Below are 13026 nucleotides of genomic sequence, written 5' to 3'. Positions count from 1 at the left end.
GTGTGTTTCTCCTTCATTTCCCTCTTGAGAGTTCCAGCACCTCTTTTTCCAGAAAAAAAAGCCTTGCATATAACACAACACTAGAACAAACAAATATATCATGCTACATCTTCATCCCTGACTTGGAGATATATATCTAGAGCATATTATACCAACGTTTGGAGTTGAAGTTGGGAGTAAGCAGTGAAGTGGCTAAGTTTGCAGATGACACTAAATTGTTCACTAAATTGATGACACTAAATTGTTCAGGGTGGTGAGAACCAGAGAGGATTGTGAGGCATTTCAAAGGGATCTGTGAGGCTGGGTGAGTGGGCGTCAACGTGGCAGATGAGGTTCAATGTGGCCAAGTGCAAAGTAATGCACATTGGGGCCAAAAATCCTAGCTATAAATACAAGTTGATGGGGTGTGGACTGGCAGAGACTGACCAAGAGAGAGATCTTGGGGTCGTGGTAGATAACTCACTGAAAATGTCGAGACAGTGTGTGATTGCAACAAAAAAGGCCAACACCATGCTGGGAATTATTAGGAAGGGAATTGAAAACAAATCAACCAGTATCATAATGCCCCTGTATAAATCAATGGTGTGGTCTCATTTGGAATACTGTGTACAATTCTGGTCCCTGCACCTCAAAAAAGATATTATAGCATTGGAAAAAGTCCAGAAAAGGGCAACTAGAATGATTAAAGGGTTGGAACACTTTCCCTATGAAGAAAGGTTAAAACGCTTGGGGTTCTTTAGCTTGGAGAAATGTCAACTGCGGGGTGACATGATAAGAGGTTTACAAGATTATGCATGGGATAGAGAATGTAGAGAAAGTAATACTTTTCTCCCTTTCTCACAATACAAGAACTTGTGGATATTCAATGAAATTGCTGAGCAGTCGGATTAGAACAGATAAAAGGAAGTACTTCTTCACCCAAAGGGTGATCAACAAGTGGCATTCACTGCCGCAGGAGGTGGTGGCGGCTACAAGCATAGACAGCTTCAAGAGGGGATTGGATAAGCATATGGAGCAGAGGTCCACCAGTGGCTATTAGCCACAGCATATTGTTGGAACTCTGTCGGGGGGGGGGCAGTAATGCTCTGTATTCTTGGTGCTTGGGGGGGCACAGTGGGAGGGCTTCTAGCCCCACTGGTGGACCTCCTGATGGTACTTGAGTTTCTTTGGCCACTGTGTGACAGAGTGTTGGACTGGATGGGCCATTGGCCTGATCCAACATGGCTTCTCTTTATGTTCTTAACGTATTTACTTCACTGAGAGAGACCCTAGAATCAAAAAGGGTGGAAAGATAAGGGCTTGATTGCACACATTCTATTTAAGCCAGTTGTCAGAAATAATAAATATCAATTATCTACCTCATTACATTTCTCTTTTGAGTTCCAGAAAACCTGGAACAGAAAAAAGAGCACAGAAGTCCCTCACAGCAACCAATTTAATGCCTAGCTTTAGGAAAGCAGCTTCCTTTATTTTCACTGATTAACAACATCATCATCCACAAAGCAATATCTTTTATGTGTAGTAACTTTGGAGACTTGAGTCATTTGCTTTTTCTGTTCTGAACTACTAAATCAAAATATATGCATCACTCTTTGTTTGCTGTTTTGTCTCCAGTCAGCACATTAGGCATTACAAACATAGTCTCAATATTTCCCTTTAAGGTGCACTGACCAAAAACATTTTACCTTTGCTCCAGAACTACATGTCAATGCTATACTGGTCTAAGGTTAACAATCCTGTGTTACATTGCTGTGAAGTACATGGTTTATTTTAAAATCCCACACAGTCTTTTTTTTTTTTTTAATGTGTAGAAATTATGAATCTCCTTGTTTAGGTGTGGATTTGAATGGGCTTATTCATGTCTTCTTCTGCTTATCTGACAACTGTTCCAGGTGAGCAGTTGTGTTGGTCTGAAATACAGGAGCAAGATTCGAATCCCACAGCATTTTAAAGACCAACTAGATTTCCAGGGTATAACAAAATCAAAGCTCTCTTCATCAAATACCGACAACTGAATTATGGATACATTTAAATGAGAAGGACAAACAGGTTAAGTACTGCTGAGTGATCCTCTGCTGGCTATCTAACCTAAATCTTAGTGCTGTTTCCACCCCCCTATGCTACTCCCCTCTTGCTCCATTTCTCTCTGCACTTTCAGTTTTTGAAAGCTTATATATGATGGAAACGGCAAGTTGTGCAAAATAACTGTCCTAATTTGTTCCGGCCTTAAGACAAGAGTCTGGGATGCTATGGTGAGCCCAAACTGAGATTAGCTTTGGCACACAGCAAGTACACTCAGCTCTTTGTATAATCTCTCTATGAAAAAGCTTTGTATTGTTTCTAACTACTAAAAGGTTATAATTCACTGCATTGCCCTCAGTTTCATCAACACTGAAATACAGATATTTTCTGCAACACAACTGAAGAATACTACCTAAGCTTCACAGCAGCCAAACCTCCACTCTTCCATAAAAGAAAGCAGTTGTACGGTCACTGGCTCTGGAGAAATTTTGGCCCAGAATGGTTTCATTTCTTGTGGCACAGTTACCTCTTTCCTTTCCACATCTGCTTGAATTTTTGCTTGAGTGACAACGGCTTCTCTGTATGAGGAGCTAGCCTGCTTAGCTTGTTCAATGAGATTCTTCAGCTGCTGAGCTGTGCTGAGTAGTGAATTGACCATCTCTTCAAGGTACACCCAGCTTCGTTGCTCTGTCATTTCTAGTCCATTCACCACGGAAGAAGACAGTGTTTTGGTGGGGGTACTGGGTGGTACAGCCAAAGCCGGAAGTGATGTCAATACTAGACATTCAAAAAGAAAACTCATGGAATTAAAGATTTCAATCCAAGATCAAGTTGAAGTACAACAGGATGTATTCACTTCAATGAGTCTATCCAGTATTGCTAGTTCACTGCCTCAGTGGGAGCGGGGGGGGGGGGGGGGGGAAGCAACACAGCAGAATTCAATGTGTGTGTCTTACACCCATCATTATCTTCTGCACATGTAGAGCAGCCGCTTTGGCAGGTTGCAGAATCCTTTCTATTACAGCCTGCCTTGGATTCCGCCCAGAGCAGGTGCATACCTCCTCCATTTTGCTACTACCTTGGATCCATTCAGAGCAGACTGCAGAGGAAGGTACTAATTCTGTAGTCTACCTAGGATCATGCCAGCTGGGCACTAGAGAGGTGGGCATTTCAGGCTGCTAGCTTGAGCCACCCTTTCTTTTGACAATGCTTTGTGGAAGGCTCTACAAGCATCATACTGAGGGCAGAAATAAATCTTTACATTAGCTAGCATAAGATCACCACAATTGTAACTCACTCTCATGTTTACTAATTGATTAGGGCAGCAATTCCCAAGATGGGCTGAAGCTTCCTGTCTTGGGAGGCTACCACAGCAGATGCATCTATACTACTCTTTGGAATAGGGGGGCATTCTGTGGTGTCCACCCACCACAGCCACTACAGTAGATCGCTACCTCTTCCTATGCAAATGAGAAAGGACACTCTGGAATAGCTTGATGCAGTCCATATTACAGTCAAAGGGGAAGCCTAATAGTATCATCAGAAAGCACAGAGAGGTTCTTCTTTGAATACATACCCTGCTCCTAAACTGCATTTATGCAGAGGACCTGCTTAATCTCTTGCTGGGGCCATTGGTTCTTCACAAAGAGGCCCAACAACAGAAAGGAGAACTCAGGGACACAACAAGTCCATGATTCACCTTTGCAGGGGAAAAAATGGAGGGAGGAGAGAAGTACAAAAGGAATGTGTGAAGGATACGGAAATAAAAAGTCATATTTCTGAATGCTTCCTTTGTCCATTTAACTGTCAGACCTGCAAAGAGAAGACAGCCAGCTATAGGAACCAGCCCATAAAGGGTGCTTGCCTGCTGGCTACTATATTTGCTTACAGAAAGAGTCTTTGCCAAGACTTTCTCCTGAAATTTCAAACTAAAAGTGAAAAAATATTTTGAGACATAAACACACAGATATTCAGAGTAGCTCAAAATGATCTTCATATTTTCACCCATAAAATCCCGCAGGAGCCCATGTGTGCTCTGCTTCCCTACTTTATTTTCAAATGATGACTTAAATATAGACTCATGTCACAATCATTTATTATAAGTTTATATTTGCAACCTTTATATTATGGCTACATTGTATAAGTAAACATATAAACCTAAAAGTTTTCATTGCATTAGTAAACAAAACAGATGTTTGCCCAGTTGTGTTCATGGACTACCACTATTTAATGTGAATTAGAAAGGCATGCTTTTCCTCCACAAGAGCATATTTGTAGAAGGGATCATTTTCAGCTACTTGTAGTTTTTCTACACAGTAAGGAACAAAGCTTGACATTTTTATCTTCCCTTTCTGTCATCCAAATATAGCTACTCAAGGTAGCTCTTATAAAACAATAACATCCAATTACCACAAATATGACAATCTAAAAATACAGTAATTAAATATTAAAAGAAATGGTTACCTATAATCTACATAGAATTAAAAGCATGGGTAAATAGGACAGGCTTTACTATGTGCTTCAAAGATATTAACATAGGCATCACGTAAATTTCTCTGGAAAAGAAGTTTCATAATTGGGTAACTACTATGGAAAACACCTTCTTTCTGGTAATGACCCAGTGAACTGAATGCAGGGGACACAGGAAATAGACTGTAACTAACTGGCACAGGTTCATATCAGAGCTGTCCCTTAATATTAGATTGTTAATCATTTGACCACTGTTTTCAAATACTGATCCAGCATTTCAACTGATTGGTTAACACAATACAGTGATAGCCCTGGTCCCTGTTTAGCATGAGCAGCTCTCACAAGTCAGAGGTGACATTCATTATTTTATTTAATTTTAGAGATTAATACCATTTTATTTCCCAATGAAGATCTCAATTATTAACAAGAATTATTTGGGAGCACCCCATTAAGAAAGTGTAAAGCACAACCCATACTTCTAGCTAGACTCAAGGAGCTACAGCAATCTTTCAGTCAAAAACTGCTGAAAGATTTCCAGATAAAGGTTCAGGAATGATAAAGGATCACAGCCTCATAAGCAGAATGGAAGCAAGACTGAACAGAGTTAAGAAAGGATGCATCTATCAGCTGAGTGCCCCTGGCATTGTTCCGCCACAATATACTCCCCCAAAACAGATGGCTGAAAACTAGCCTATAATAGTTCTTTTCTTATGTACAAGGTAAGTAAAAGAGCAAGGACATGGTAGGCCCATTGTGAGGAAAGGGGAGTGAAATTGTAACAGGTGATGAAGAAAGGGCAGAACTGCTCAATTCCTACTTTTCCTCAGTCTTCTCTTGTGAGGGAAATGGTGCTCAACATGTCAAAAACAGAACACATGATGAAGGAAGGGAATTGCGGCCTAGGATAAGCATAGGGATAGTACATAAACACCTAGTTTCTTTAAATGAAACTAAATCCTCAGAGCCAGATGAACTGCATCCAAGGGTACTAAAAGAACTTGTGGACATAATTTCTGAGTCTCTGTCCATCAGTTTTGAGAATTCTTGGGAAACAGGTGAGCTGCCAGAAGATTGGAGGTGGGCAAATGTTGTCCCCATCTTCAAGAAGGGGAAATAGGAGCATCCAGGTAACTACCAACCCATCAGCTTGATGTCTATACTTGGAAAAGTTTTAGAACAAATCACCAAACAGCCAGTCCTGGAACATTTAAAAAGGACAGCTGTGATCAGTAGGAGCCAGCATGGGTTTCTTAAGAACAGTCATGTCAGACTAACCTGATATCCATTCTTAAGAAAGTTACTACTTTGCTGGATCAGGAGAATGCTGTAGACAAAGTTTATCTTGATTTCATTAAGGCTTTTGATAAGTTGCACATACTATTCTTGTTGACAAGTTGATAAATGTGGTTTGGATACTGTTACTATTAGGTGGATCTGTAACTGGTTGACAGATTGTGCCCAAAAAGTGCTTGTGAATGGTTCCTCATTCTCTTGGAGAAGAGTGACAAGTGGAGTGCCTCAAGGGTCTGTCTTGGGACCCGTTTTGTTCAACATCTTTATAAATGATTTAGAAGAAGGAACAGAGCAGGGGTGTCAAACTCATTTGTTACGAGGGCCGGATCTGACATAAATGGGACTTTGTGGGGCCAAACCATGCATGTCATAAAATGCAATGAAAGGTAGCAGAGATACAAACTTTATAGAGGACACAAACACAATTAAAGATATTATTTTTTTAACTTAAAATACAAACATGCTTAAAACTCCTGCAATATTTTATTTAAAATGGAAAGGTTGGGGGGATAGTGGGATTTGGCAATACAATTTTTAAAATAAAACGTTAAAAAGCACAAGGATCACAGCAGAAACTAAAAATATAAAATGCTCTGAGTCTAGGAAAACATCAAAGGTGAACATCTACTCCATGTTTCAACTGCGGCATCCAGGAATGGGGATGGAGTGAGGCAAAAAGGAAAACATTAAATGGCTGGACATTGCAAGCTTCTCCCCCCACCCCCAGATCTACTCAGATTGGCAATGGCACTGCAGTGTAATATCCCCCTTTGGCTGTGGGTTCCCTGGTTAGAGTACTCACTAGGCACCAGTTCTCAGGTCCATTCAGAAGAAACAAGCTGGCTATATCACTGAGAAGGTGGCTAAGTTTATTTACTCTGTTTTAAAAGTATGCCAAGGGATCTCACAGAAACAATTTATGTTTATGCTCACTCAGATGTATATGTATGCAATAGTTCCACTCTACTTGAAATTTTTATGCCAATAAAGACTAACTTGAACTTGAACAAGCTGGCTCAAAGCATCCACCCTTTATAGACTATCTGGGCACAGAGACCTTAATGGAAAATCCACTCTGCATTTGCTTTGCAAGCCCAGGATTGCTTCCTGCTTCCTCTTGCAAAGACAAAGGAGGAGGAGCTAGGAACTTTGGCAGCTTTGGGGTTTCAAAGGGTGAGAACAGGAGGGGGGAGAAAAGAGCCCCAAGGGCCTGATTAAAGCCCTGGACAGACGAGTTCTGGCCAATGGGCCAGACATTTGACATCCCTGGAACAGAGGGAACGCTTATTAAGTTTGCAGATGAAACTAAATTGGGAGAGGCTGTAATTACAGTAGAAGACAGAGATAGGATACAGGATGATTTTGACAGGCTGGAAAACTGGGCTAAAACAAAATGAATTTTAACGGGAATAAATGTTGAGTTCTGCATTTAGGTAGAAAAAATCAAATGCATAATTATAGGATGGGGGAGACTTGTCTTAGCAGTAGTATGTGCAAAAAGGATCTAGGCGTCTTAGTGGACTGTACACTGAACATGAGTCAACAGTGTGATGTGATGGCTAAAAAGGCAAATGAGATTTTGGGCTGTATCAACATAAGTATAGTGTCCTGATCATGTAAAGTGATGGCATCACTTTACTCTGCTCTGATTAGACCTCACCTAGAGTATTGTGTTCATTTCTGGTCACCATAATTTAAGAGGGGTATAGACAAGTTGGAATGGGTCCAGAAAAGGGCAACAAAGATGGTGAGGGGTCTATGTGAAAGGCTGAAGGAGCTAGGTATGTTTAGCCTGGAGAGGAGACGACTGAGAGGTGATATGATCACCATCTTCAAGTACTTGAAGGGCTGTCGCATAGAGGGTGGTGCAGAGTTGTTTTCTGTTGCCCCAGAAGGTCAGACCAGAACCGATGGGTTGAAATTAAATCAGAAGAGTTTCTGGCTAAACATTAGGAAGAACTTCCTGACAGTTAGAGTGGTTCCTCAGTGGAACAGGCTTCCTTGGAGGTTTTTCAACAGAGACTAGATGGCCATCTGATAGCAATGCTAATTTTTGTGAATTAGCAAATCAGGAAAAGGAGGGCAGGAAGTGTCCTTTCTCAGACACCCTGGGAAATACTGATTGCCACTGGGATTAGTCAGCAATTTTTTCTCCAGGCCAGTCTGGGCAAGGATCCTGGATTTTTTTTTTTTTTGCCATTTTCTGGGCATGGAGCAGGAGTCACTGGGGATGTATGTGTGTGGAGGAGGTATCTGTGAAGTTCCTGCATTGTGCAGGGGATTGAACTAGGTGGCCCTGGAGGTCCCTTCTAACTCTATGATTCTATGATCATTGAGGTCATCATATAGTTCCATTATTGTCATATACAAAGGCATCAGGAACCTTCCCTTCCTCAAATAAGCACTGATAATTTCCCTTGGCAATAACCCCAATAACTGTCTAGCTAATTTTTTAAACATAGGAAGGATGGAGATCTAAACAAAATGGAAAAAAACTGGGAGCGATCTTGAACCCAGGTCTTCTGCTGAATAAGTAGGCAACAGCCTTTTAACAGCTTCAACTAATTAGCCAGCTGCACATAAAAGATCTGGCCACTGTGGTGCATGCTTTGGTTACATCTAGATTACTTTACTTTAATGCACTCTTGTCATGATCTGAGGCCTAATGCAGCCTAGAGGGCAGGGAGAAGCCTGCCTAGGAGTGGTTCATGGGCCTACATCTTCCAGGATCCCTTCTGATAGGGTGGCAGAGTTTTGGAGGGAAAACTAGCCCAAAGTGGAGTGGGACCTGGGAGGAAAGCATAAAAAGCCAAGCCACAGACAGGGCGTGTTCTCTCTAGAAAAGGCTACAGGGAGAAAGGTTCTCTCTGGAGAGAAGGCGGCTGGAGAGAGGGATCCCTCACCCTAAGGAGATGGTGAGTTTTGGCAAAGGAGCAGGAAATGTCTAGTCAGAAGCATCAGGGTTTTTATTTATTTACACCAACCTTCACTGTTTCTTATTTCACTGTTGCACTAAATGTTTTACTACCCACTTGTTGTTCTAGAGCACTTACCCGTATTTTTCGCTCCATAAGACGCACCTGAGCATAAGACGCACCTAGTTTTTAGAGCCGTTTGTGTGAATTTAGAGGCATTTGTGTGAATTTTTTGCAGTATTCGCTCCTTAAGACGCACACACTTTTCCCTCCACTTTTTTTGGGGGGGAAAGTGAGTCTTATGGTGCAAAAAATACTGTATATTAAACTTCTTGTTAAATTGCCTGGGTCCTCACGTCTCTTCAGTCATGGTTAAAAGGTTTTGCTAAAAAGGAAGATGTAGGGGTGGAGTGGGTGCTCTGGGCCCTCCCATACAGACCCTTACCAGAGTGGTGACAGCCAGTAGAAGGCCCTTCCTCATACTCTGCTGTGTGACAACTCTACTTGTGGCTATTCTTGAAAAGTGTTTAGAAACTTGTATTGGTGCAGATTAGTGCAACCAAGTTGTTGACTGGAGTGGACCATAGGGACCGTATAACTGCACTCTTGGCCCAACTACACTGGCTTCCAGTCTGTTTCTGGGCATCATTAAAGGTGCTGGTGTTGACCTTTAAAGCCCCACATCCCTTGGGACCAGCAGATCTGAAGAACCACCAACTTTCATATGAGTTTATCTGATCATTATTGTCATCTTCGAAGACCTTGCTTTGGATACCCCTGCCTTCTGAGATGAGGCAAGTAGGCAAGGACAGTCTTCAGTTGTGGCACCAAAACTCTGGAACTCTCTTCTCAGAGAGACTCACCCTTCCCCTTTCTGTTGCCATCTTCCACCAGCAGGTTAAGATTTTTTCATTTAAACTGACAGTCTCCCAACGACCCCCTACTTCCTACCCTATGTTTTAACTGTTGTTTGATGTGTTTGTATTTTAACTTGGTTTTACTTGTTTTAATGCTGTGTTTTTGTTTGGTTTATTAGTTTTAAAGACATATTTTCATTCTGTACGCTATTAATGTGTTAGCTGCCTTGGTGGCTCTGATCAGAGCAGGAAAGTGAGGCTTAAATTTTGGAAAAGAAAAGACAAGCAAGATATAATTTCTTTCCCTGAATCAGTCTCTCATGGAAGAAAGCTGAAATAGCTACCTGAAGCCAGATAAGTTTAATTATTTTGGAATCTGGTGGAATCTTACCAATTTTAGGATGCGAAGTTGGCAATGCTGCTTCTGGGAAAGTGGAGATCTGACAACTGTCCTGATAAGTTGGGTAATGAGGTTCCGGATGACTGACCCGGCATGGCTGCTGAACATTTGTGTCTTGTACTACTGAGTGAAAAAAAAACAACAAACAGAATCAGGACTCCTGGAGAAAAAAAGGTATCTCTTGATTTGGATTCTACATGAATTTGAAGCCACAATAATTGTTTTTAGTCAGTTTAGTCACATGCAAATCCCTAGAATTTAATTACTTCATACAGAAATTTCAGAATTAGGAATCCACAACTCCCCATAGGCAAGGCTTTTTTTTGTAGAAAAGCCCAGAAATTCATTTGCATATTAGGCCAACCCCCTGACATCACCATTGTTTCACACAGGGTTTTTTTGCAGAAAAAGCCCAGCAGGGGTTCATTTGCATATTAGGCCACACCCCCTGACCCCAAGCCAGCCAGAACTGCATTCTTGCTCAAAAAAAGACCTGCCCATAGGTATCTCTAACGTATGTGTGAACATCTGAATGTAGTTTATGTTACTTACCAGTGGCTCCGGTAAAAACATCACCCTGGGATGGGCTTTCTGAGATAATGGCTGTGGCCTCAACAGTCGAAGTACGGTCAAATGTCAGAGTGCCTGAGGTAGTAATCTGCCCTGAAGGAGTCACGGTAACTAAAAAAACCCCAAAAGAATCCAGGTTTTGCTTACAAGTCAAAACAAAAATCAGAAACAAAAGTTCAGACTTCTGAAGAAAAAGTTTTGTTGCTATTTTCTTGATACACTAGCCTTTGTAAAGTAATCAGAACCAGGAAGACAAAATACTGACTGCTAGCACCAAAAACATATTGCACCTTCACTCTCCTAAAGTGACAGAAGCGGAAAGGAAAGATAACACAACCCCCCCACCCACCATGAGATTAATTAATTAATTAATTATAATTGTATCCCGCCCTCCCCTGACAGGCTCAGGGCGACTAACAGTTAAAACAATATAATATTAATAATAAAATCATAATAAAATCATTAAAATTATTACATACTGTTTCCTATGTTATGACCCTTCAGTATTTTAATAAGCAAACTTCTGAAAGGCAAAATGTAATTGACAAGTATGTTCATTCCAAGAAAGGCTTACAGGTAGTAGCAGCAGTTGCAGGAAGCAGGGTAATATTTTTGGGAGAATCTTTCTTTGCTGGAGTTGCAGGTAATTCATTCTCTTTTTTCCGTCTTTTATATGGCACAAAGAGTCTTACTGGGCCACTCTGTTAACAAACACAAAACCTCTGTCTCAAGAGTTTCTTTTTATAAAGAGAAGGTTAAAACAGACAGTAGTTTTGTGGGAAAGGGGAACTAGATATCCCAGATTAATTTTATGGTGTTTGCAAACTAACTGCAATGAAATATCATGAGACGGGCTTCAAACTCAGCAAGTTCCATGCTTCTACTTGTGGATTAAGGTAGGTCCCAAGTCTGGAAAGGCTGAGAACTGCTGTGCTAGACTGATATCCCACCCAACTCCCGAATTCATATTATGCCGCTACAGTTCCCCCCATTTCTTCTTATCCTTTCTGATAGCTTGACTGCTGCCAGTTGAATGATCCAAGGCCAGGCTACATGTTCCTTTCCTCCCCCACTAACATTATCAAACACATAATTCTTAACAAAAGAAACAAAAAGTCTAGCAAATATTTTTCCAAACTTCCCTACTGCTTAAATCTGTAGTTCTATTACACAACAATCTGAAATTAGAGCCCCTGAAAGAAATCAGGTGGATTCTATTCCAGTATAATTGTGTTCTAGAGTCACTGCATTTTTCTTCTAAGGAACTATGATAATTATTCTTAATGAACCCTGAGATTCTGAAGTATTTTTAAAGTAGTGCTCTACCACTGCACACTCCTTTTACATAAGAATCCCGAGGATAGTATTTTACAGTTGTTACAGGGTATGGTTATACAGAGAATAATAAGGCAATCCTAAACACGATTTCCTGCTAACACCAAAAACAGAACGGAGCTTCACTCCCTTAAAGTGACAGAAGTACTTTTGAATAGTCCCACTGAATAGATCTAAGGAGACCTGCTTAGGATTGCTCTTTAGGTGTTTCCTCCTGCAGCCTCCATACTACCCACCTACTTGAAATCACCTCAGTTCATCTGCAGCAATCCTTAGAAACACTGCAAAATGTCTTTATATAAGGATGCTGTAATGGACTGAAGCAGTTAGCCTCGGTGAGCAGAGAACAGCTCACTCTGATTGGCTGAGCTGCAGCCATGGATACCAAATGTATCAATCGCAAGGAGGCTTGCAATGGGGGAAATCACCTCACAGTTTAGTTCAGTCTGAGTACTGGAGGAGTTGAGTTGAAGATTTCAACTGGGAAGAAGCTGAGAACAGCCTTGTGGGCTGAGTTCCTTGAGACAGGACTGGATTTGAGTTTCTGTCTGAGAGAGAGAGTTATCTGGAAGAAGGGGCAAAACCAGGCTCTTTCTGTGTAGAAAAAAACTGAGTGGTGGCACCACTGTGTCACTGGTAGCAGAGGGAAACTGAAGACTCTGCAGAGGAGACCTGTCAGCACTTCAGGGCAGACTCCTGGTTTAATTAAGAACACACCAACACACAGGAGAGAGTCTAGATTCTTGTGGTTGAGAAGAAATCCCAGGAGACAGACTGGGACACTAGCTGGGTGGGATTGAGACACACAGAACTGAGGGGTTTGTGAGATAGCACTCAAAGGTTTGAGTCCTGTGGTATCACTCTAAGGTCTGGAGTGTGCCTGTATGCTAGTGAGAAGAGTAACTTTGTGGGGATATTTCTGGCACAAGTCAGATAGTCCTCTGTGTGAAAGACAAAGAGTGTGTGACCCTTTTTTATTTTATAATCCTTCTCTGAATAGAGTGTTTCCTCGTGCCAAGAAAGCACTGCCTGCTTGTTAGCCTGCCAGTAGTTGATTTTATTACACTTCAGCCTGCCAACATCTCTGGTGATTAGAGATTGTCTGTTTAGTTGGACTTCTGCCTGCCAAGTCTTTCACACATATTGTGAGGCTCTTGAATCCCCC

At 41.4% G+C, this 13026-nt stretch overlaps 1 protein-coding gene across 4 annotated transcripts in view; it reads right to left on the bottom strand.

Annotated features, from left to right (window-relative positions):
* The window catches only part of DEAF1 (DEAF1 transcription factor), a 36909-nt gene that overhangs the window by 12542 nt on the left and 11341 nt on the right, over window positions 1-13026 (bottom strand). For 3 of the 4 annotated variants that reach the window (XM_060262135.1, XM_060262136.1, XM_060262138.1), the window contains 4 exons: window positions 11101-11227; window positions 10509-10637; window positions 9948-10079; window positions 2549-2799 (listed from right to left, as the gene is read on the bottom strand). In XM_060262135.1, coding sequence (XP_060118118.1) covers window positions 2549-2799; window positions 9948-10079; window positions 10509-10637; window positions 11101-11227 — 639 coding nt within the window. The remainder of the gene's footprint in view (window positions 1-2548; window positions 2800-9947; window positions 10080-10508; window positions 10638-11100; window positions 11228-13026) is intronic. The other variant, XM_060262137.1, reaches the window with a different exon arrangement.

The sequence above is a fragment of the Heteronotia binoei genome, chromosome 21 (genome assembly GCF_032191835.1).
Source record: "Heteronotia binoei isolate CCM8104 ecotype False Entrance Well chromosome 21, APGP_CSIRO_Hbin_v1, whole genome shotgun sequence".
NCBI lineage: Eukaryota > Metazoa > Chordata > Lepidosauria > Squamata > Gekkonidae > Heteronotia > Heteronotia binoei.
Note: the sequence above shows the minus strand (reverse complement) of the source record. Positions and strands in the feature narration are given on the sequence as shown.